This window comes from Acomys russatus, chromosome 1 (assembly GCF_903995435.1).
Source record: "Acomys russatus chromosome 1, mAcoRus1.1, whole genome shotgun sequence".
NCBI lineage: Eukaryota > Metazoa > Chordata > Mammalia > Rodentia > Muridae > Acomys > Acomys russatus.
Window position 1 is genome coordinate 86,093,387 of NC_067137.1, and position 25,119 is coordinate 86,118,505.

The window sequence follows — 25,119 nt, forward strand, 5'->3', positions numbered from 1 at the left end:
TAATTGGAGACAGTTCTGCCTTTAACTGGTTAAATCTGATATAGGCTTGGCTGCGCCCACTTAGACCATCTTCTGGTTATCAGACAGTTGTCGCTTTTACTGTCTCCATCTGTGCTGCAGCCTGAGACTTGGGAAGGAGAGCCCGCCCAGCCTGGGAACCCTCTCCCTACCCTGTCCTCCAGCTTCTCCCAGGTGTGCATCCCTCACCTGGCCAACTTCCAACAGCTCAGCTTTTCTGCTGGCCATGACACCACACACGTTAACAGAGACCAGACGTCCCGTTCCCCACCTCCCACCACCGCGGTCCACACAAAGAGGCCATATGGACACAAGCCAGAGAAGGCACAGCTTTTCTAAGAGGGATCCGTTTATTTTTTTAGAAAGGCATGACATAATAGGACAATCTGCTGAAGAGTCACTGTGTGTATCGAAGGGTAAATGCTTGATAATGAGTGACCCAGAGAGGCAGAGGATCCTGTATTCCCCATTCACAGTAAGGAAGATGCCAGACACACCAACAGAGCGATGCGGAGAGCCGAGAAGGCTCTGTCAGCACTGTGAGAATGTAAAAGTTCTCCCCCCAGGAGCTGTCTCTCCCAGGAGATCAGTGGTCACCTATGACTTTTCCCATAGTTGGTGTGGAAAGCTTTAGGAAGGATTCAGATTAAACAGGCCATTTCACTCCCATCCTTGGCATGCCATCTGTTTCCTTGGCTGTTGCTGAGGCTTGCTGGCTGCCCTCAGTTCTGCTTGCTTACAAATCTTGCCCGTGTGCAATGATACATCTGTCACTACCAGTTAGTTACCTTTGGGTGTGAAAGAGTCCTACATCTTTACTTCTAAACTGTTCATATGAACCCAGATGTTCTTTAGATCTCTCTAGGATGTTACAGAAACAACCTTTTTAAAAAAATGGCTCATTCCAGGTAAAGCTGCTGTTACGTCAAGACACTGATGATGGCAAAGGAGACTCAAGGGGCTCCTCAAGGGGCTCCAAGGACAGTGCCCTGCAGGAAGATGAGCAGCTGGCCACTTTAACGGGACAGCAGCAAGGTACGAAAACTGGGCAGCCTCATAGGAGGTGTGGAGCTTGGTGTCTGGGCCTCACCAGGTGTTTTCTTCAACTATCACTTGATAGGACATCAGTTAGAGATCAAGCCATAGCATAATTTACCAAGACTGCTGAACTGACCCCACAGTAGCCTGTTGTTTTGAAATGAGCCAGTCTGTGTTTATGAATGCACCCTTAGTTAGGCATCTTACCTCATTAGGGTTTTTTGCTGTTGTTGTTTTTCTTGTGCTGGGGCATGGTAGACAAGCGTCTTACAAAGCCGTGTCCCTTGGCTTTGTTCTTTACACCCTGAGTGACAAAGGACCCTCATAAGATGAAATGCATGTTTTGGGTTTTGAGACAGGGTTTCTCTGTGTAGCCTTGGCTGTCTGGGAACTTGCTCTGTAGACCAGGCTGGCCTCGAACTCAGTCTGTGCCTCCTGAGTGCTGGGATTCAAGGCGTGCACCACCACCGCCAGGTTATGAAATGCATGTTCTAATGACTTCCCATGTTATGGAAAAAGAAGATGGGAAGGTGGTGACTAACACCTCATAAGACTGTCCGGTAGTTACCAAAGCAATTGCTGAACTAAAGGCAAAGTAGAGCTCGTCACTACTTTGACTCTACTTATGACTCAAAGCAGCAATGCTACCTGAAATCCTGAGCTAGAGGCCAGAGTACCTATTGGCCACAGGTTGGGTTTCCTCACCTGCTGTCCAGCCTTTGTGGGAGAGGAGGGGTATGGGGCCTTGGATCAGAACATGGAATGGAAATTCCAGAAGAGCGACTCCTCCCCTCCCCCCACTTCCCAACCCTGGTCCTCCTGCAAGGAGCATCCTTTACCCACTTTGCCCTTCCTGGCCGCTCACCGCTCACCACTGAGGAAATCTGCCTGTGTTATTGCTAGCTTTAACTGGCAGCATTTGGATTCCTAGGTGCCTTCGACAGGTGGGAGCTGATTCAAGCACAGGAGCTTCACGGCAAACTCAGACTAAAACAACACGCGCAGCAGCTCAGCTCCGACATCAGCAACATCACCGCTTGGCTGGAAAAAACCCAAGCAGAGCTCGAAGCTCTGAAGCTGGCAGAGCCTCCCTCTGATATTCAGGAAATGGCACTCAGGGTGAAGAGACTGCAAGTGAGTGAGAGCCCATGGGGGGAGGGGAGAAGAAGTCAGAGCAGGCAGGCAGGGTTAGCACTGTGGCACGCTGGAGCCAGTAGGGTGTGTAGAGAGGTCAGTGGCTTTTGCTTCTGTAAGGACTGAGGTGCAGGCTTCTCTTTTTACCTGAGAGAGTGTCTACAGATAATGCCCACACCCAGAAGATACGGCTCAGACCTTCAGGGCTGGGAAGATCTGGATTATAGATCGTTGAGGAGGTGCTGGTAGCCAGCGGTCAGGTAGCATAAAACGAACCTTCTGACCTACGTGCAGTAGTTCCACATAGGGCTTCCAGTGGAGCCTTACTGGGAAGGGGTCACACTGGGGTGATACTGTTAAGATTTGTTACCCATGTGGTCAGCCCCAGGCCTCAGGAGCACCAGCCCAAGGTGCAGGGGACGGAGCGGCTTGAGCCTTGCATTTTGGGGGTTCCCTGAGCAGATAAGTCTGAGGTCCTGAAACCCAAGACAGGAGTCTTGGGGTGGGGGTGGGTTCCAGTTTCTCTTCACGCCTGTGTTTTCCCATTGCGTATATAGGGGTTACCATTCCTCCTAGGGGAGTGACATTTCTGGGGTACCTAGGGGGCAACTGCAAAATAGCACCATAGTCTTTATCTGAGAAACTCTTAGTCTTACCTAGAACTGTCTCTAAGCCAATGATAGAGAAGAGACTGTGGAGGTCAGTGAGGTCTCTTAATGCCTCAGGTCAAACCTGTCAGTGACAAGGTAGGCCTCTTGTTCCCCAACCCTGCCAGCCAGCCAGCCAGCCAGCCAGCCAGTCAGCCAGCCAGCCAAGCTCACTAACCTTGTAAGGCAGCTCCCTCAGCTGACACTTCCCAGCCACTCACGGGGGCGAGTCCTTTCGCGTCTTGGTGGCCACTGCTTGGAGAAGCGTGGAGAAGGTCTGTCCCTTACAGGTCTTCAAGATGAGCCTCTCTTCTCTGTTGCCGGAAGCCCTAACCCAGTCTGTTCTCTTGATGACAGGAGCTATTAAAAGCCTTTGATACCTACAAGGCCTTAATGGTCTCCGTCAATGTGAGCCACAAGGAATCTCTGCCAAGCCAGAGCCCCGAATCCACAGAACTCCAAAACAGGCTCCATCAGCTGAGCCTGTCCTGGGACACGGTCCAGGGCGTGATGGACAGCTGGAGAGGAGACTTACGACAGTCACTCATGCGGTGCCAGGTATGTTGACTCAGCCTAGGGCCGTGTCCCAGCGGCAGCCTGGCCCACGTGCTAGGGGCTGCAGATATTTTTACTGTCGTCAGGCTGGCTTGGGTTAGTAAGAAAGTTCCTCTCCTGCAGTGTCATTAAGATGACCCTGTGTTTGCCCAGGCCCATACCCACCCTGGAAGTAAGGGTCACAGCAAGCATGCCACCAGGTTAAGGAAACTGCCTCCCTCTGTCCTTTAGTCCAAGAGAGTCAGAGACTTGGCCCTAAAATGGGAGCAGTTTAATACTTGGGACAAATCCCCAGACCTCCTGGTGTTCAGCGTTCCCCTCTGAGACCCGAGCCTGACTCTTACACACGTTTTTTTTTTAGGGATTGAACAATGTAGTGTGTATAATGCCGGCCCACTTCCCCACACACAGAAGTGGTGAGCGTGCGTTGTTTACCACCACTGCTTAGCTCCGAGTCTGTCTTTAGGAACATGAGCCCTTCACAGCTTGTCGTGTGGGGTGGGATCCCACAACCATTGTGTTTGGGATGTGGGTTAAGTAACATACGTGGCCTTCACATTTAAACCAGTACCTAGAACTCCTCCCTTGAAGAGGTATCAGTTTATGCCGGATGCCTCCCGGGGCTCAGCCACGTGCACTCTTTTTCTTCCTGCTCTTTCCTTTCTTTAGTTGAGTCCCTGCCCTGTCACTGAAATCTGCTCCTTTGATTGCTGGCTAAGATGAGAAGGGCCGGTGACTAATGGATAGAAAAGAACAAACTCCTTCTAGGCACTCCCCCCCTCAGCTCCCCCCTCTCCCTGCCCCACCACCAAGGACAATGCTCTAATGAGTGTTGTTTCTGAAGGAATTTCACCAGCTGAGTCAAGACTTGCTCCTGTGGCTCGCGAGTGCAGAGAGCCGTAGGCAGAAGGCACAGGGCAGCAGCCTGGAGGCAGACCGCCAGGTTCTCCTGGAGTGTCAGAGAGAGCTGATGGTAAGTTTCCTCCCCGGGGCCACCAGCCACTGTCTACTTCCATGGGTTACAGTCCTTGGCAACTTCACCCAGTGTTCTGGGCACCACCATGCTGTTGATGGCTGTGACTCACGGGTTTATCTACAGCCAGAGCAAGATGCTCTTAAGACTCTCTGGGATTAGGAACGTCAGTGTTTTAAAAACACCTTTTGAAACTCAAAGCCACTGAAGCATGCTTTCTCCATTGTTAATATATATACTCATCCCTGGATAGCCACAGGAGCGTGGTCTTGGACTCCTACACATACCCGGATTTGGGGGTATTTGAGTCTACTAGTAAAATGTACATATTTTTGCCTATGCTATTTGCATACAACCTATACATACTCCCCCTATACCTTGAATCCTCTCTTGATTGCTTTACAGTCCTTAGTATAATGTAAATGAGTTGTGAAAATGCTCCATACATTTCTATTAGACCACACTCAAGTAATAGCAGCAGGAGAGAGTTTGTGAGTTCAGAACGGTGGTGGTGATTCTTTTGTTGTGTTTTTTGATCCATGGCTGATTGACTGTGGGCACAGGAAGGACCCTCAGGCACAGGGCTGGCTGTACTGTTCATTTGGGGGGAGACATATTGCCCAAGATGAGATGCAGGAGTTATCTATATTCATAGTAGAAATGTTCTATTTTCTGAAGGTAAGTTGTGTCTTTATAGTTTTTATTTTTCCACTAATATGTCAAGGTGGGACCTATACATTCTCACATGTACTCAAAGGGACTTGGTTGTTTTTTTGGTTTTTTGGTTTTGTTTTGTTTTGTTTTAACCTGCAAGCTCGTATGTAGTTTGATTTTCAATATGTTATATTTAAAATTGCTAGGCATTGCTTTGGAACAAATTTATCCTGAAATCCCTGTAAAGCTCCATTCCCTACAGTAACAGTGGCCAAGAGAATTCTGTGTGGGCGGAAATGTCCTGTCTATGCTTCAGGTGGCTCTGCTCTGCAGCAGAGCAAGAAAACAGCCCTGAACTGTGATCAGCCTGGTGCACCCTCCATCTGTCTAAGCGGTGTGCTCGATCTATAGTTCTTGGTGTATGGACTTTAGTTCCACTGACCTAGTATAGAAGGGCGAGTCTTTTCATACCACACCCCACTGCTTTTTCCCTTCTAGGTTCTCAACATCAATCAATCTTTAGAGTTGAAAGGAATTAAAAATGGATGGCGTACAACCTATGCAGCTGTTCTCTGAATAGTGCTAAGCCAAGGATTGAAACTGGTATCAGTGAACTATAGAAAGTTCTGGAGTTAAGCTGTACCTAACATTTATCCCAGGACACAGAAAGCTACACTACACTACACTCCCTGCCAACAACTGGTTTTCACGGTTTTGCTTTTCAGCAACTGGAAAAGGAGTTGCTAGACCGCCAGCCTCAAGTCAGCTCCTTGCAGGAGATTTCTTCCAGCCTTCTCGTTAAGGGGCACGGAGAAGACTACATTGAGGCGGAAGAGAAGGTCCACGTAATTGAGAAGAAACTCCAACAGTTGAGAGAGCAAGTGGCTCAGGACCTAATGTCCTTGCAGGGAAGCCTGGTGAGTCAGTCCACCTGTTGCTTTCTTGGGTCAACAAAGTACCTCAGGAGAGGCAGGAGAGAAGGCAGGTTGCGGCCTCACTGTGGTAGAGGAGGCAGGTAGTCTGAAGGATCCAGCCCCTTTCTGGCTGTACAACTTTATGAAATAAGTTGCATAGGCCAACACATGTGTTCTGTCATTTGAAAAAAGGCAGACAACAACAAGCGAGCCTATCTATCAGTAGGGTTATTCAAGATGGTCCTGCCCATCCTTTCTACCTTTGTGCTGACTACAAGCCTTCACTTTCCCTCATCACTGTCCTGGGCCCTTTCCTAATGACCCTCTACTCCGTTGACTTTCAGTTATCTTGAAAATATGGTGTAACTCAAAGGGAACAGCAGACGGTGGCCTCGCTGAGCCAGAACAGGCCACCTGAGCCCATCCGCGATGGCCTGGGATCATGGGTTTCCATTGCTCTGGCTGTGTGGCCATTTGTCTGAAAAAGTCCATTTACATGGGGGAAGTGGGCCATTAGGATTCAAGCTAGGATAGGAACAAACGACTTGTTGAAAACTTCATAAAGGCAAAATGCAAGAGACTACCAAGGACTTTGGTAGTCTAAACTGAGCAACTTGGGGGTGTCTTTCAGAATCCAGACCCTTCTCTGACCAGCTCTGATGAAGTGGACTCAGGGGAACAGCTTCCAGCAGCCTCTGCACCTGCTCCCTGTGCAAAGGTCAGTGCCCTTCCTTTAAAAAGACCAGTGTGGCTCTCAGAGCCACTAAGATGGCAGAAACTTGAGACTCGGAGGGCCCACTGGACCTTTCATGGCAGCACACATCCATTTTTGTTACAATTATTTGTGGGTGTATATACAGAAGTCAGAGAACAACTTGCAGGAAGGAGTCACTTGGGTCCTCAGGCTCGGAAGAAAGTGCCTTCACTTGCTGAGTTATCTCTCTGGCCTTTTAAAATGATTATTCAAGATTTTTTTTTTTTAAAGCCTTGACTCAAAGGCTGTCTGCTAGTGACTTACTTTTTCTTTGAGGTCATAGGAGGTCATAGATGAAGACCTCTGTTGAACGGGTTTCCCTGTGTCTCCAGTAAAATCAGCTCAGATCATTAGATGAAATATGAAAATCTTGATGGCTTAACAAACCTAATCATCCCCTGTGTCATCACGTTGAACCCTACTTGATATGACTTAAGTCCCAAAAGTGTGGCAGGGAAAGTGATCGAAATCTGGGGGTGGGGGATGGGGGGTGGTGGGGGAGGGGTTAGCTAACCTAACGAAGAAGGACACGTTGCTTCATTGCTTCATGGGCTTCTTTGTCCCAGCAGTTTGGAGCAGAGAGATCTACAGAAGATGACGAGGAGGAGGAGGAGGAGGAGGAGGAGGAGCCAGACAGCAGGTAATGTCATTACAGTCCCCACAGTGACTCCCCAGCCTTGTCAGGGCCACTATCCAGGCTCCTCTCCCAAAAGTGCACCCCAGCTGTCTGAGTTTCTTTTCCTGTGACAAAATACGCTGACAAAGCAGTGCGAATAAAGGAGAGTTTATTTGAAGGGTACGTAGTCCGTCACGGCAGGAAAAACATGGTAACAGGAGCTTGAGGCAGCTGGTCACCTTGTACCCACAGACAAGCAGTGACTAAAGATGGATGCTTATTCTCAGCTCACTTTCTCTTTTCTGTTCAGTTTAGAGACCTCCCCCGCCCCACCCCAGCTCCTGGAATGGTGCAGCCCCCTGTTAGAGCAGTTAACCCAACTTAGGTAATAAAAGCCTTTGGGCATAAAGATGAGGGATTATCTCCTAGAAGATTCTGTATCTTGTCAATTTGACAGCATTAATTACCACCACCCTAGCTGTCAGCTCATCTGAACCTCAGATCCCAGGGTCCTGTATTTCTTTCCATAAATATGTGGCCAGATGATGAAGAGTGTGGCCTATGAACCCTCCTGATGAGTGTCTCCCCCACCACCACCTCTCTATTGGCAGGATGCCCCATCTTGACAGCCCCAGCAGCTCACAGCCAAGGCGCTCCTTCCTCTCAAGGGTGATCAGGGCAGCGCTGCCCTTGCAGCTGCTTCTCCTGCTGCTGCTGCTCCTGGCCTGCCTGCTGCCCGCCTCCGAAGAAGACTACAGCTGCACCCAGGCCAACAACTTCGCCCGATCCTTCTACCCCATGCTGCGCTACACCAATGGGCCACCTCCCACCTAGAGGGTTCTGCCAGCTGCAGTGCCATGCCAACAGCCTGTTGGCCGCAGGTGTTCAGCTGGTATCAGACCCAACTGTGAGGGACTCTTGACAAGGTCCAGGGACCTGCTGCAGACACACCTCTTGTCCAGATGGACTCTTGGAGGCCCAGGACAAGATGTCCTTCTGCTGAGACAGAGAACCGAGTACTGCAGGACCCGGACATTCAGACAAAGCTAGTAGATGGGTTCAGAGAACTCTGGGAAGGGGGGCTTCCCGAAGAGCCGCGCACTTTGTAAAACACCGTTAGTGTAGCACAGCTGATGTGACCCATGCACAATGTCGGCTCGGCACATAAATGAACTATATCCAAGAAGCTAGTAGGTACCTACCTTAGTCATGGTTCGGAAACTCCTGTGCACTGAGCTGACTGGTTGATCCAAACACATTTTAAATGTCTAGAATCCGTTTTTCCTCCAATCTGCTAGTAGTCTGTACTCACGGGTTATAAACCAAAATCTCCCATTCAGTACCGAGGCCAGCTCTTTTATATTGCTTTAAATTTTTTTAAAGAAATTTTATTGCATGGATGTGGTTATTTGTGCATATTTTTTAACAATGCTGAATCTGTATGAATAATGTAAACTTTGATTTAAAAAAAAAACAGATTTTAGCTTGAGCTTTTGACTAATGTACAGTAAATGCCAAACTACAGACTCGATAGGGATGTTTTTATAAGTTAATTTTTTAAGACTTTTCATGTTTAAAGAGACACTTCAGGTCTGGTTGAGCTGTTTGGCCACCAGGGATTGGTAAAAAAAAAAAAAAAAACTTGGAACTATTTGTGATATGTACAACTCAGATGTTTCTCATTAAAAAAAAAAAAAAGCCAGATTGTTGTATTGGGCTCTGTTCAAAAGCAGTGCAGTAGCACACTTGCTCTTCCAACTACAACAAATGTCATCTTAGACCTGACCCCAGCCCCATTGCTACTGTGGACCCTGCAGTCACCTCCTGTGGCTCTGACTATGCTCTCCCCCACCCCACCCCAGTGCTCTCTTTCAGACCACACCCTCCTCTCCCCTCCTCCTCCTCCTTTGAGCCTCACCTGATCCCAGTGACTCAGTAACCACCACATGTTTGTGTAGGCCTGGTGGGCTACCCGCACTGTCCTTCCCCTTATCCTCCACATAGGTTGCCCAAGTCCTCCGGCTGCTTGCCAGGGATAGCTGCCTCCTCTTAGCCTACCTTCCTTCCCTCCAGGATCCATCAGATCCTAACACAGTCCCCACCAAGGACCATTCAGCCATCACATGCGCCCCCCACAGTCCCAGAGCCCTGCCGGCTACCCTGAGAGCCAGGACCAGTCCATCCTGCCAGGAGAAGCTTGTTCTCATCACCAGGAGAGAAGCTGTATCTCCATTTATCAGACAAACAGAGATGGAGATTCCCAGCACTGTTATGAATTAGCGTCCTCAACACTCTTAACACTTCTGCTGAAAGACAGAGGCTGGAACAAAACAGAATTCTCAACCAGCTGGAGAAATGGTTCAGTGGTTAAAGCACTGGCTGTTCTTCCAAAGTTACTGAGTTCAATTCCCAGCAACCACTGTCTATAATGGGATCTGATGCCCTCTTCTGGTGTGCAGATTGAACACTCATACATGTTTAAAAAAAAATAAAGCCTCACCAACTAACTCCAGATGTACAAATCCCACAGTAATGGCCCCTGTGAAAATGGCAAAGAAGTAGTTAAAGAATTCAAAGAATGATTATAACTATGGTCAAACAACTCAAAGAAGACAGAAGACAGAATTTAGGAGCTGGTCCAAGACATGAAAATATTTTTGAGTTTTTTGTTTTGCTTGTTTTTTCAAAACAGGGTTTCTTTGTGTAGCCCTAACTGTCCTGGATTTGTTTTGTAGACCAGGCTGCCCTCAAGCTTACAGCAATCTGCCTCTGCCACCCTGAGTGCTAAGATTACAGGCATGCACCACCACACCTTGCTTAGTTTGAGATTTTTAAAAGACAATTCAAATAAAAATAATGTTAGGCGTGAAAAACTTAATAAGCCAATTAAAAGCTTCAGTAGAAAGCCTGAGCAACAGAATGGATTGTATCAAAACCAGCAGGGATGGAAGACAAAATAAAGGAATTAGGTCACTCAGTAAAGGTCAAGAGAAATTTAATACTAACAAATGGAACATGGAAGAGCTTTGGAACCCCATAAAAAGACATAACCTAGTTTTGTGCACAGAAGGAGAAAGCCACAGTGAAAGCATAGAAAATATCTTCAGTGATATCATAGAAGAAAATCTCCCAAACCTAGAAGAAAAGATTCCTGAGGACACCAAATAGATAAGACCAGAAAACAAATTCTCCACAACAAATTATAGTTAAAATATTAAAAACACAAAATATAGAAAGGGTTTTAGAGCTACAAGGGAGAAAGGGCAAGTCACTTACAAAGTCAGGTCAGTTAGAATTACAGCTGATTATTCAACAGAAACCTTTAAAGCCTGAAAGTCCTGGAAGGCTGTATCTCAAATCCTGAAAGAACATAGTGTTATACCCAGCAAAACTATATTAAAATTGAAGGAGAGCCACTCATGATGTCACATGCCTTTAATCCCAGCATCACTAGGGAGAGAAAGGCAACTGGATCTCCAAGTTCCAGGCCAGACACATACAAAATAATAACTTGAAACATTACAAGCTATTGCCAATGCTCTTGATTACACTGTAGAACTTCATAGGAAAACCTATTGCTGAAGACACGACACGCTTGAGTCACAAAACAGAGAAATCAAGCTGGTACTCACCTGGAGGCTTCATCCCTACTGGCTAGCTTTCACAGTTCTTGCAGGTGCTATGCATGCAACTAGAGAACAGGAGTTTTTTTGTTTTGGTTTGGTTTGGTTTGGTTTTTTGAGACAGTCTCACTGTGTAGCCCTGGCTGACCTAGAATTCAACTGTGTAGACCAGGCAGCCTTGAACTCAGAGATCCACCTGCCTCTGTCTCTGGAGTGCTAGGATTAAAGGTGTGTACCAACACACCTGGCCTGAAGTCACCACTGCAAGCTATAACAATAGCCAGCCTAGCAAGGCATGCCCTCTGGTGTGAGTGTCATGGGATTAACCACCCATCTTCTGTTTGGATTTACAGCCTCCTCAACAAGTTGAAACCCAAGCCTGACACTGTTATCAGGGCCAAGGACCTGTGTCTAGACATACTATAGGCCATAAGGGGAGGACCTACTAATGTATTAAACTAACTCCTATTGAGTTACTGTTATACTATAGATTAATGCATATGTCAACCTTCATAAGGGAGGCCTCTTTTTGCAGTAGATGTGATTCACATGGAAAACCTACAACTGATCAATATGCAGAGAAGAGGAGACTGGAAGGCTCAGCCCTGTATCTGTGTCATGTCCTGTTCTTCCAAAGGCTCAGGGATCATTGTAGAAGAGAATGTGGAGAGACTGTAAGAGTCATAGGCAGTGGATGACAAGAAGAAACAGTGCTTACTAGACACAGGACAGATGCACATATAAGTTCACAGCAATTGAGACAGCACACACAGGACCAGTGCTGCCTCAGGCTGGACAGGAGAAGGAAGGTGGTACTAAGTCCCTACCTAAGGAAACATTGGAAGTTGATAGTGTCTGGAAGGAGAGTCTATTTTATTTAAGGCCCTCAGAGGAGTAACCATCTAAGTGTTAAATGTGAAGGCCACCATCTGAGAATATCTGGGCAGCACAAACTGTACTTGATTGGTTTGGTTGGTTGGTTGAGTTGGTTGGGTTGGTTGGGGTTTTGTTTTTGTTTTGTTTTGTTTTTGCCTTTAAAGGCACAGTTGGGTGGGTAAGAAAGAGGGAATAGATAGAGCTTGGAGACGTGGAAGGAGGGGTAAATACAGTCACAATTCTCCAAGGGAAAAAAAAAAGAATGAAAAACATTTAAAGTTTTTTTTCTTAAATGTATACTTGTATGTATTATATGTGGTGTATGCACAAGGGGGGAAGTGTCTGCGGACGCCAGAAGAGGCAGTCAGATCCCCTGGAACTACAGTTACAGGCAGTTGTGTTGTAAGCCACCTGATGCGAGTACGCAAAACTGAACTCAAGTCCTCTGCAAGAGCTGTGTTCTCAACCTATGAGCCCCGCCCCCCAAAAAAATTATTTTGAAAGATTTTTGGAAAGTATTTGCTATACTTCACTTACATTTATCTTCATGAAAGGCTGAGACAGATATAGAGACCCACAACTTGTCTAGAGTGAAAGCCTTCCTGTGTGTGTGTGTGTGTGTGTGTGTGTGTGTGTAGGCTTGTCTCTGGCTTCTTGGGATGGAATACCTCACCGAAGAGAGTTAACGTTTTCTTTCTATCCGCTGGCCTGGATGGCAGGGAGGCAATGCAGCGGGAGTTTGGGGTGAACGCTGCTCACTGCACCCAGTCAGGAAGCAGAGGGAAACAAATGTTTGTGTTCTGCTAGCTTTCCCTTTTCCTTCAGGCAGGGAGCCCACAGCCCATGGAGTCCTGCTGCCCACAGATAAGGTGGGTCTTCCCTCCCAGGATGCGCCCCAAGTGACACAGAGCTCATCCAATTGACAGTAACCATCACCATATGTAAATAGTCCGACCCCTGACCGGCCATTGCGGTGTTGCGGGGGGGGGGGGGGGGCGAGGGGGAGAAGCATCTAAAGATGAAAAGAGTCACTTAGCTCGGATCTTTTTCCATTCTGCTTTCTGGAATGAACTACAGGTGGCTTACCTCTATCCCAAATGCTTAGGACTAGAAGTACTTTGAATCGAAGGTAATTTTGCATTTGGGAATATTTACATATAACATAAGCTATCTGGAGATATGACTATATTTCACAAATACCTAAGCATATATGCTAATGGTAAATTTATACAATATTTTAGTGCTTTTATGCAAGAAATAAAGTTTAATGGTAAAAAAAAAAAACAACTTTCTGGTTATGATGTCATTTGAGCCCTCAAAGTTTTAGGAATTGAGAGGTCAATTTAAGCTATACTGACACTGTCTTTAAGTGAGAGAATGTTCTGTCTGAGCTAGCACACCTTTAGTCTCAGCACTTGTGAGGCAGATGGATCTCTGTGAGTTTGAGGCCAGCCTGGTCTATGTGATGAATTTTACAACAGCCAGGGTTACATAGACCCTATCTCCAAAAAAAGGGAGGCTACTGTTCAATCTGTGACAGATAGTGGGCTGCCTATTGATAGAGACAACACCCCAGCGTGTGTACTTCCCACTTGGGGGCAGTCTTGGCATCTCTCCATTCTTGAGGGGAAGTTACTGATCCAGCTCCTCGCCTGCACTAGCACATGGAGTCGGGAATGACTGAGCCAAATGCCTAACTGGAAGGTCAGGCCAGTGACACCTATCAGTATGTGTCTCAACTGGTGACCTGTCACTCCTCAGATATTCAAACCACCTGTTCATTTACCCAGTAGTTTGTCCAGGGACCTTTTTTTTTTTTTTTTTTAAGTCTATCATTTCAAGTTCCCAAGTAATTAAATGGATAAAGAGAAAAGGTTGACTTTCTTTCCTACCATAGTTGTGTGTGGTTTACACTAGTCTTGGGGTCAGGGGACAAATCTAAATACTACAACTTTTTTCTTAAGCCACTGAATTGCTTCAAGGTCCCCTGTTCTGTGTTACCTGAGGCAAGCAGCTGAAGTTCCAGCTCCTTCCTCATCTTGCACTCCAAAGCAAGTGTGTCACAGGCCTTCGCTGCCGTCAGGAAGGGATGCTGGGGTGGATGTGTCCAAGGGCTGGTTGCATTTTCAAGGCTAATGATACAGACTTTTTTTTTCAACCTAAGGACCTCCAAGTTTGACCCTCTCCCCTCCCCCACATACATGCACACACCATCCATCTCCAGATACCCGCAGCCCAGAAAGCCACTTCTGCCTTCTTTCATGCAGAGTTTTAGTGTCCCCAAACAATTGTATGACGTGATTCATGTTTCATTCTCAATCTTAAGTGAACTGTCCACATCTTTCCTGCCCCACTTGTAGGGAGAAATATGCAAATGACCATAGGCACAAGAATAACTTTGGTATGAATGATGACCTCACCCCACATCTAAAGGGTATACTACTAGCTGAGTCATATGACAAAATTACAGAAAACCTACCCAAATAAACTGATTCTCTGCCCACCGGAACTTTTACATCTATACACAGTGCCTGTGGTCATACACCACAAGTGATTAGGTGACTATAAGTTAAATTGTTCCTGTTTAGGAAACCTAGGGACCAAAGGGGTAGGTAGTAAGTCTTCTGAAATCGTGAGCAAGCATCAGCCCTGATGTCCCATCTCCTAGGAAGAATGACCACAGTTTTCAACAATAAAAACCCCCAAAAGAGAATTCACAGAAGAAAAGCAGACACCGCTTAACCAAGCAACTGTAAATTCTTACACTCAGGTCCCCAACAAATACTTTTTTAAAAACCAAATTATGAAAAACACTTTATTTATGTCTCACATTAAACTTCTTAGCAATAGCTCCACAGATATGAAAGGGGTATAATAAGGACAAAGGACCCCCACATGGATGGACAGTGAGTCCTCAGAGCATCACATAGTCATTTCAGTATCCCCATCCCCAGCTTTTTGAGATAAGAATCTCATTTGGTAGCCCAGGTTGGCCTCAAATTCATGTCAAGCCCCCAAGTGTTGGAGCACCTGGGACTAAGCCATCACACTTAACGCTCATTTTTTAAGAGGCTCACAGTTTAAAGCCTGTCATCAACACGTTAGTCTGATGGTACAGGGCACTCTGAAAAAAATGACAAATTACAGCCAGCCAACAGGCTCAGGGGGATACATGACCACTGCTTGATAAAGTTATAGGACCACAGGGGCCACAGGGGGAAGAAATGTACAACACTGACAGTGCAGTTACTAGGAACTATTTTAGGCTATCAAACCTTTTTCCATCACAAAGAGAAAGCCCACCATCAAATAACTGGCTGGCCTTCATGTAAAGGTGATCCTTGGGATTTTCAAAATCCTGTACACAGAGATAGTGCTCAACTTTCAGCTGCTACAGGATCCAAAGTCCACGACATTTGAGAGCGAGGAGGCATTGGTGCCCAAGAGGTGTGGTATTTCACACCGGTACCATTTCAAGGCATGTGTGAAGCTCTCATGCACTGGAGGAAAAGTACCTCCAGGAAGTGATAGCAGACCCCCCTCCCCGCCGGCTTAAGAACCCAAGATGGCAGGACAGGAATAAAAGTAGCCCTGACTACTTCTACCCATCACTGCTGCTGCTCCACCAAGGTCCAAACAGACTCACTCTAAGCTGAGAAGGCAGAAATGAAATGGGACAGAGAAGTCTCCTCAGCTTCAACTGTCATCACAATGCTGACCAAGAGGTAGAGTCTTGGGCCAGAGAAGACAGCCAATGAATAGGAAGCTCCAATCCCATTCCAGCCTTGACTTCTCAAGACGTTGCAGGGCTTTGAGCAAGTCAGGTAGCCCCTCTGAGCTTTAGTTTTCACATGGATAAAATATAGGCTTAAACTCTGGTGTCAGAAGTTTCTAAGTAGTTTGTGACGGTCTGCAGGGGTGTCCTGGGTGTTAAGACATGTGGAGTTTCATAGTCAGATCCTACTTACGCGTCAGTAGCCCTGCTTGATAAACAGATTCTGTAGTTTGGGAGGAGGGAGGCTTGGGGGTGTAGGGCAACAGCAGAGAGCAAAAAAATATTAATTTGTTTGATTTTTTTTTTTTTTTTTTTTTTTTTTTTTTTTTTTTTGCAGTGCTTGGGACAATACCTGCAGCCAAGGCAAGAACTCTTAGCATTAATGCTCCATTGGGGCCCTTTAATATTTTTTTTTCTAACTAAGTGATCTGTGTAACTCCTGTTGGCATTAGACTAGAACTGCCAGATATTGGCTCCATCATTTGTTCTGTGTGACCTTGAGTAAGTATGCTTGGCCTTCTGGCTCCCATGTCTCCACAATTAGAAGAGAGTCACAGTAACGGATTGTGAAGATTACATGTGAAAGCTATGTCTGGCACATAGGGAGTGGAGTATTCCACAAATACCATTTTTTTTTTTTTACATACCAAATGGTATGTTTTTGTTACTTGTGTAACTTTTACACTATCTTAATTTTTTTTTTTAGCAGCTTAAAAGACATGTATGGAATCTTACTAAACATGGCTACTTTGTTTCTAAATAGAGCTAAAAAGCAGGGCATACCTTGACTTTGGAGACGTCATCAACATTTGCAAGCAGACACAAATAGGAACCAAACTCTTCATTTGCTGGGTGCTAAAAATGTTTCCACCTAGCTTACTTGTGTCTGTGCTGAGAAATAGTTCCTTGCAAAGTTCTGGAGTTGCTGGCTTCCCAGCTGAGCCCATAGGCAATCATGCCAGGGAAGGCTGCCTTCAAGCAGCAGCTGATGTTGCACTGTTAGGTTTTTTTAAATGGCTAAAAGTCCCTGTGTTATTTGTCTTGTGTCCTCAGCTGAATTTCTCAAGGAAAAACAAAACAAAACAAAAAAAGCCTCTTTGGGATTATTTTCGGAGTTAACCCCTCTCCTAGTGACAAGTGGAATAAACAGAGGCAGTGAAAAGAGGGACGTCTAAGAAGCCACTGTGCAGCTCTCCTGGGACTGTCTACACTCGTCCTCTTTAGGGCTAGTTCACACCCAGGATTCTGTGAGAATTCTCTGTATTTAAGGAAAATTCATGGTGACCGTTTCTATTAAAACTTGTGGTCTGGGGGTTAGGCAAAGCCCACTTGTCCACAGATAAGTTTCTCAGGTGATCACTTGCATACAAAAACAAAAGAATCCTGCCACGCCAGTCTAAGGGGAGTGCTGAGGATCCCTGCTCTGGAGCATGTCAGCTGTGGTTTCACTGGGGGGAGGGGGGAGGGGGCGAGGCAGGGAGATTGTGTGAACAGTTCAAGGAAGCCACCATGCACTAAAGAGAAATGACCCATCTTTAAAAAGGGAGTTGAGCATTTCCCCAGTACACTGAAAACCTCATCATCATTACACAGCATGTATGAAACAGACCGGACAGAGGTAGCATTTCAGCCGAAAGGGAAAACAGGCCCCCAGGGCACTCAAGGACAACAAATGGTCTTTAGAGTGAGAGTCTATCTCAACCACCTGCTGGTCCCAGAGCCCAGTCAAAAATAGCCCTGTACTCAGAAGTCTCAGGCAAGGCTAACCTATGTCCCTGCCAGACCCAGGTGAGATGCAAGCCAAGAAGAAATGGCCTAGAGTGTTGCATCCTCCACCTATGGAACCAAACACGGTGAAATGAGCACCCCCTAGCAGCAGGGAGGAGAACTGGTGTTAAACACTGATTGGCCCGTGTGGTGGCTCAGGTCTGGAATCCTGTCAGGCTCCTGCAGGAGGATCAAGAATTCAAGGCTAAGCAATGGCTACTGGAGCATGCTCCTATCTAACTACACACAGGACTTGGCACAGAGGGGTGCTGGGCTACGCAAGTTCAAACCGCTACCTGTATTAGGTACCCAACATCAACCAAGAACTTCACTGTGTATTAATTAGACCATAGTTTGGAGTACATTCTAATTGTTTTGTTGTCTGGTACGCTTTTTTAAAAAAAATTTTTTTTTTTACTGACATATTTTTCAAGGCTGCCTTTTCATCCCACTTCCTGCCCTCCAACCTCTGACCTTTGTCTATACTGGAGTGCTTTCCACAGTGGTGCTCTCGGGCTATAGCACTGAACTGCTAATAATTTCAAATGGCCTCCACACCCCCAGCACCTGTGCCTGTTGTTTGGGTGTGTCTGAGACAGCTGCTGACATCAGCCTTATCAACAGCATACCAATAGCAAAATTAAGATATATTCAAATTCTCTTTCATTAAGTGTAATCTTCCTAATGAATGACTCAGTAAACACAGGGTGTACTGACCGAAGAAACCCTTTTTTTAAAGGAAAGTATACTTAATACCGTATTAATGGGTTTTACTTTTAAAATATCCAATTGCCCTGATCATTTAATTCCCTACTTACACATTTTATAAATTTGCCAAGTTCCTAAAAAAAAAAAAAAAAAAAACGTGTCTGAAAGAAAGCCCAGTTTCTAAAACGTGAATTACAATCACCATTTTGGAAGGGCTTTCTCCTCAGCTCCCATTATATTCCATTTGAAACAGCTAATGAGCTTACTAAGTTTTTACTTCATGCAACCCACCTCACAAATGTTCTGACAGGAAAATGTTTTAAGAGACCTATAGGTTATAGAAGAATTTTTTTGCTATAAATAATTACCCCTAAATAACTCTTTTGAAGAAGTAAAAAAAAAAAAAAAAAAAAAAAAAGATGTGTTCAAGTGCTTTGCCCATCCACTCTGCATTCTGTAAGCCTGAAGCACTCTGTGTGTATGTGGTGTGGTGTGGTATATGTGTGTAGTGTGTGTGTGTGTGTGTGGTGTGGTGTGGTGTGGTGTGTAGTGTGTGTGGTGTGGTGTGTGTGTGTGTGTGTGTGGTGTATGTGTGTGTGGTGTATGTGTGTGTGGTGTGTGTGTGTGGTGTGTAGTGTGTGTGTTGTGTGTGGTGTGGTGTGGTGTGTGTGTGGTGTGGTGTGTGTGTGTGTGTGTGTGGTGTATGTGTGTGTGGTGTATGTGTGTGTGGTGTGTGTGTGTGGTGTGTGGTATGGTGTGTGTGTGGTGTGTGTGTGTGTGTGTGATCTTTACAGTGGACAGTCCATCATGTGCACAAACAGCCTGTAGCATCTCTGCCTCCCATGGGTAGGTAGCTGATGCTGTCCCCTCTACTGTGCAAGATGAAAACTGCATTCACTAGGCCTAAAAGAAGCAGTGTGCTATGTCTCGCACTCATAGGACAAACTCCACTTTTGCAAAAATGGGGCCTTTCATAAATGCATGCATGTATGCATACACATGAGGGCAGCGTGGGGGGATGCAGAGGAAGAAAACACCAACATAGCTTCAAGAAAGCCCAGTATTAGAAAGAGATTTAAATAATAATCCGTGCCGGACGTGGTGGCGCACGCCTTTAATCCCAGCACTCGGGAGGCAGAGGCAGGCGATCTCTGTGAGTTCGAGGCCAGCCTGGTCTACAAAGCTAGTCCAGGGCATCCAAGGCTACACAGAGAAAACCCTGTCTCCAAAAAACAAAACAAAACAAAAACAATAATAATCCGTGACAGTGGGCACACTCAGACCCATTAAGCAGGCTCTATGGGTATAAACCAGAAGGATCTGGGAGGAGAAACAAGGCTCACGTCTAAGCTGGACCATTATCCCTCTGGTCTTTGAGAGAATAACCAAGAACATGTCATTAGTCCTCACAGACCTGTGAGGTAGGGGTGTCAAACAAGTTGATTGTCAGTGTGGTTTTCAGTCCTACAATCAAGTGGTCCAGAAGACACCATCAAAGGTTGACTTTACAGCCTCCCAGTTAATGCTGCAGTCCATCTCTTATAGGTGTGTCCCATCGCATTTCCCCCCTTATAATGCCAATCCTTCCAAGACAGACTTTGACCATTCATGCCAGAACCTTTAAGATGTTTTCCAAGTGGGCAAGGGAGAAGACAGGCTACCTCGAGAGCCTTCTAAGGCCCTACACGTTAGAACTCTGCAGTCAAAGGTATGCCCTGGTACGAGGAACACCACAACCTCCTGCCCTCACTCCTGGGAAGTGAAACGTGGGGGAAGGGGGTACATGACCAAGGCAGCCATAAGACGGAGCCCCAGCTGCTAGGGGGCATAGTCCCATCTTTGACCATCTCTGTAGGCTGTCCGCCTCAGGCCCGGCCATCACTGAGACTGTGGGATCTGGGAGCCCTCTTTGCTCTTACTGTCCTCTGCTGAGCTGCACTCAGACCCCGAGACTGAGGACTTGTACCCGCGAAGCGTGTGAGCGTTCAGCATCTCCAGCAGCAGGTCATACACCGGGACCACATTTCTGCACTTCATGCTGAGCAGATGTTCCATGCCCTTGTTACTATAGGGGGGAAAAGGCACTAAGCATCCTTCCCTCCAGATAGCCAGGAGAACGCTGAAACAGTCTCTGTTAGCTCCTGCACAAAGCCAGCCACCCCAACACACACATTCCCTGTTCCTCTCCCATCCCGTTGTTCTGTAGCTTGTGCATCCGGCTCCCTCAGTTGTCTACACTCAAGGGCAAAAGTGATATCCTCTTGACCCCTGTCTCACCACCCAACACTGCACCACGAGCTCACTCATAAAAAGCACGAAAACATTAAAAACCTGCTTCTAAGTAATGTAACTGTAAATAGGCTTCTCCCCCGGCGAGACCTGAAGCACCTAGCTACTTGACCATGCCAGCTGGGTTTTGCCATTCTTGGCTTGACCTTAAAAGGGTCGAGTGTACTGGTTTGGGGGTTATACATAAACTTCAAGCAATTAGGCAAACTCACATAAGACTAAATAGTATGTGTTCTGTAAAGGGTCATGGGCCAAGTGCTCATTAGAGAAGAAACAGGAAGAAAGCTTTCTTCTTTTAAAATGCTTGCACTAAACACTGTCCTTCCCCACAGCTCTTACAGCTTCCTAGTCAGGCGGGCACTACCCTTCCATCTTCCTCTCCTCCTGGGCAGCACCACCCACTGAGCGTCACGGTACCAACACTAGCCATCACAACACACGCTGTTCATCATGCACTGCCTGGCCTGGACTGTGCTCCAGCCACAGCCTTCCTTCCTGAACCTCCTGGGAAGATCTCTTAGTTCTTGTCCTCGGTACCCTGATGCCATGGAAACAAAAGGGCAGCCAATGTGGGGCATATGCCCAGTCTTCAGCTGAAGGACAACCAGGAGAGCCAGGCTTACCATCCTTACAAAAATAAAATAAAATAAAAAATAAGTCCAGGCCATGGCCCTGGCTGGTCAAGGAGGGTGGCAACTCATTTTAGAGCTGCCCGTTTTAGTGCTTCATAAACAAATTCTAAACACTAGCAACTATACCTAGGTGGGTCCCACCAGCTGCCACAAAAATCCTATCAGGTGCCATGTGACACTCAATTTCAACACCTACTATGTGCCAAGCTTTGGTGCAGGTGTGTGCACTGATCACCTCAGAAGTTCATCTTTTTTGTTAAAGTTGAAAAGTTTACCATATCCACTGCAAACTTGCATGCATTTCCCCCAAAGCTCTGAGCACATGCCTTGCCCACACCCGACTGGAGCAGCTTCCCGAGGGTCTGTACCTGATGTGCCTGACATGGGAAAGAAGCATCAGTAGGTTAGCCAGACGAACTGACTGCTGCTGGGAGGAAATGCCACTCTTTGCAATCACCCAGACCAAGGCATCTGTCACTGCGTTCAATAGGTGTGTCAGCTTCCGGCTGCTCTCCGCCTCCTGGCTTGCTGTAGCCAAGGGGTACATACCTGGACAAAGAAAGAGAGCCCCTAAGTCACTCCTCAGAGAAAAGGAAGCGGAGGTCATGTGCTCAAACTGTTAAGCCTGCCTGGTTCCCCAGGGAGAAGGCAAGTTGACCAGAGCTAGTCTAACTTGCATGTGCACACGTGGTCAAGCCAATACAAATGGGGACTACCTCTCCCTAAGTTCTTCCCTTGAGAGCAAAACCTTATCACTGAGCAGCAAGGGATTCCTGGCTGGATACGGCATAGATAAATGATCCCTCAAGGCGCCCGCCAGGTCAGATCTGTGCTCTTGCCAAAACAGTAGGCACTTTAAGTAATTCTATGTTTCCAACCTGCAGCAAATGGCTACGTGAAGGTGGTCAGGTGAGATTAATTCTACTTATTCCCACAGAAGACTTCTCCTCACAGGATTTTTTATTTATTTATTTATTTTTGAGACAGAGTTTCTCTGTGTAGTCTTGGCTGTCCTTGGACTGCCTTTGTAGACCGGGCTGGCCTTGAACTCAGAGATCCTCCTGCCTCTACCTCCCGAGTGCTGGGATTACAGGCATGCACCACCTCACCTGGCCTCCTCACAGCATTTAAGAAACAAACTGGTGACCAATGCTATGAAACTCTGTGCTCCCTCACTGTTCCATGTGCCTCAGACAGCCAGAGTAGGGCCCTGAGGCCATGCCTGCCCAGGCCAAAGTGTCTCACATCTGTGGCTCCCTGCTCGGGCAGAAAGACCACCAGTCATGAGTTGGGTCTTACCTATTGTAGCTCTCTGGCACTAAACCAGTTCCCCAGCTCCTCTCACAGCAGTTCCTGGTTTAGCAAGATTTACAGGAACATTGCTCCTTACGTCCTGCTACCCTGCCCTGCTCTGCCCCAGGTTTCTGAGATACTCACAAGGGCTGCAAAATAACCAAAGAGCAGCCCAGGTGAAGCTGGTTCCTGCCCACATAAGCCCAAACCCTCCCTCTCCTGAAACAATCCTCCTTCCAGGCTTTTAACTCCGAAGTAAGAAGGGAAAACAGGCATGAGATCAATAAGGGTGCTGCAGAAGTGGTGAGGGAGTGAGAATGATGTAGTGAGAATGGAGAATGGCTAGTGCCCCGTTAGTCACGGAATTCATTCGTCAGGACTTGCCTTCTGCTTCCACTGACATTTTCAGTCTAACCAAAGCAGCTGAGTTTAACTCGTTTCAAGTCAGCTATAGCAAGGGATGCGTAGTAGCACGATGGTTCAGGTGTAGCGCTTTTCTGCAATCCCTGGGGGCCCTCAGTAGTGTCTCATAACACACCTTCAGACTATCCACCTTCCACCTGAGGGACAGGGGCTACAGGGTGAGAGTTCAGGGAGAGCCCAGAGCCTGTGAACTGAACCCACATCCCCATGTACTTGGCGAACGCCTGGATTTTGTAACTTTTTGTCCTGTAACTATAAAAACTTCATGAAACTACTTCCACATGTAGTTCTAGAACCCCGAACCTGTGCTCTGGGGCTTATCGCACATTCATATTGGGCTCAGTATAAACTAATTCACTTCCCTTGGAGGAGACAATGGTAATTTGCAACGACAAGGTGCCATATCAAGAAAGCAAGTGCTAAGCCAGGTGCTGGTGGTACATACCTTCATTCCCAGCAGTCCGGAGGCAGAGGCAGGCAGGTCGTTGAGTTTGATGTTAGCCTGGTTTACAGAGCAAGTTCCAGGGCTACAGCTAGGGCTACACAGAGAGACCCTGTCATGAAAAACATAAAAGAGAAAAAAAGAAAAGAAAAAGAAACCAAGGGCTGGCCAGGCACGGTGGCACACATCTTTAATCTTAGCACTAGTTTGGTTCTCACTTGGCTGTGATAAAACACTGGCCAAAACCAACTTTGAGGAGTAAAGGGTTAACTTCACCTTACAGGATACATTCTGTGAAGAAGGGAAGTACCTGCAGGAACCTGGAGGCAGGGACCTGGAGGCAGAAGCCATGTGGTAGTGCTCGCTGCCTTGCTCCCCATTGCTTGCTCAGCATGCTTTCTTACACCACTCAAGACCTCCTGCCCAGGGCTGGCACCGCCCACAGTGGGCTAGGTCTTCCCACATCAATCATTAATTTAAAAATAAAAAAATGCTCCTAAGCAGCCAGAATCCGGATCTCTTAGTGGCTTCCTTTAATGACATGCCAGCCGATCCCTACTGTGTGGTGCAGACATCGAAGGACCCAAGTTGCTTCTTACTCCTTTTTTTTTTTTTTTTTTTTTTTTTTGGTTGTGGGGTGGCACATAACACGTGTGGAAGTCAAAGGACAATTTTCAGGAGTTCCCCCTTTTCACCAACATGGGTCTCAGGTTGTCAAGCTTAGTGGTAGCAGGAACTTTTTCTTGCTCCCCCATCTCATTGACCCCACTGTTGTGGAAGTTTGGTTTATATGTAAACATGTTTTTGTTTTAATCCCAGGTGTGGGATATGGAGACAGCACAAGTTTATCCGTAGCTGAGAACTGCCTCGTGCGTGCGAGGGCAAAAGGGTCTTTGCCAGCTGGGAACTGCCTTGTGAGGGGGCGTGGTCTTTGCCAGAGAGAGCCTGGGGAGCTTTGAGAAAGAAGGCAGCTGCTGGTGCTCCCTCCTGTTGCTCTTGGTTGCTGTTGGTGCTGTTGAAATGAGGATTTGGACTTTTGCCCCAGGGAACCCGATGACCCTGAACAGCAGGAAAGCAGCTAAAACTACGCCCCCTCTCCCCACTAACCTTCTTTCACCCCTACCTGGTGTTGGGGTGTTGGAAGATAGTTAGGTGGAGAAGGGAGAGATATAAGAAACCAAAATAAAAATAGATTTAAAAATAAGCCTACACCTCACCCCCATTTAAATGGTGGCATGTAGCCCAGAAAACTGTGAACATAGCTAAGGATGGCCTTGAACTTCTGATCTTCCTGCCTCCATCTTCCTAGTGCTGTGATAAGGGCTTGAGCCAGCACACCCTGTTTAGGTAGTACTGGGGACCGAACCCAGGCCTTTGTGTGTGGTAGGCAAGCATCTACCAGTGGAACTACATCCCTGGTCCTCCCCTTGCTCTCTCAGTTCCCAGTTCCCACACCTCACCTTGAATCCCACTTTTAACTCTCTGCACCAGTGACACACTGTGCATTCTCGTGTGTGTGTGTGTGTGTGTGTGTGTGTGTGTGTGTGTGTGTGTGTGTGTAGGAAGTCTTCCTGGTCATGAACTTCCTTCTGGAAGATTCTCCCGAGCACCAGCCTACATCTGGCCTGAGTTCTTTTCTCTGTGTGCAGGATTTCTGTCGTATTCCCTCACATGCCCGCAGCCACCCTCCCACCCTCATCAAGGCCAACGCAGCACTTGGAGGGCACAGACCCTGCCCATTTGTCACCATATCCCCATCACCTTCTACACTGCCTGACCCAGAGGACACGTTTATGTATATAAAGAACTAGACTGGATTAACACAGGTTCATATTTTTGTATGTTCTTAACCAGTCACATGACTATAACTGAAATATTAATATATATTTTAAGTACATACAGAGGAAAGCATACCTTTTATTTTTTAAGTGTAGAGCATTCTAAACTGGGCATGGTGGTGTACGCCTTTGGTATCAGTACTTGGGAGG

At 46.8% G+C, this 25,119-nt stretch overlaps 2 protein-coding genes across 5 annotated transcripts in view; one reads left to right on the forward strand and one right to left on the reverse strand.

Annotated features, from left to right (window-relative positions):
* Positions 1 to 8,252, forward strand: part of Syne2 (spectrin repeat containing nuclear envelope protein 2) — a 316,624-nt gene extending 308,372 nt beyond the window's left edge. The window contains exons 108-115 of the mRNA XM_051147456.1: positions 927 to 1,053; positions 1,988 to 2,190; positions 3,195 to 3,395; positions 4,237 to 4,365; positions 5,745 to 5,936; positions 6,565 to 6,651; positions 7,257 to 7,327; positions 7,855 to 8,252. Coding sequence (XP_051003413.1) covers positions 927 to 1,053; positions 1,988 to 2,190; positions 3,195 to 3,395; positions 4,237 to 4,365; positions 5,745 to 5,936; positions 6,565 to 6,651; positions 7,257 to 7,327; positions 7,855 to 8,137 — 1,293 coding nt within the window. The 3' untranslated portion in view covers positions 8,138 to 8,252. The remainder of the gene's footprint in view (positions 1 to 926; positions 1,054 to 1,987; positions 2,191 to 3,194; positions 3,396 to 4,236; positions 4,366 to 5,744; positions 5,937 to 6,564; positions 6,652 to 7,256; positions 7,328 to 7,854) is intronic.
* Positions 8,253 to 19,800: 11,548 nt separating this feature from the next.
* The window catches only part of Esr2 (estrogen receptor 2), a 58,315-nt gene continuing 52,996 nt past the window's right edge, over positions 19,801 to 25,119 (reverse strand). For all 4 annotated transcript variants that reach the window (XM_051147732.1, XM_051147751.1, XM_051147742.1 and 1 more), the window contains 2 exons: positions 21,342 to 21,522; positions 19,801 to 20,117 (listed from right to left, as the gene is read on the reverse strand). In XM_051147732.1, coding sequence (XP_051003689.1) covers positions 19,931 to 20,117; positions 21,342 to 21,522 — 368 coding nt within the window. In that variant the 3' untranslated portion in view covers positions 19,801 to 19,930. The remainder of the gene's footprint in view (positions 20,118 to 21,341; positions 21,523 to 25,119) is intronic.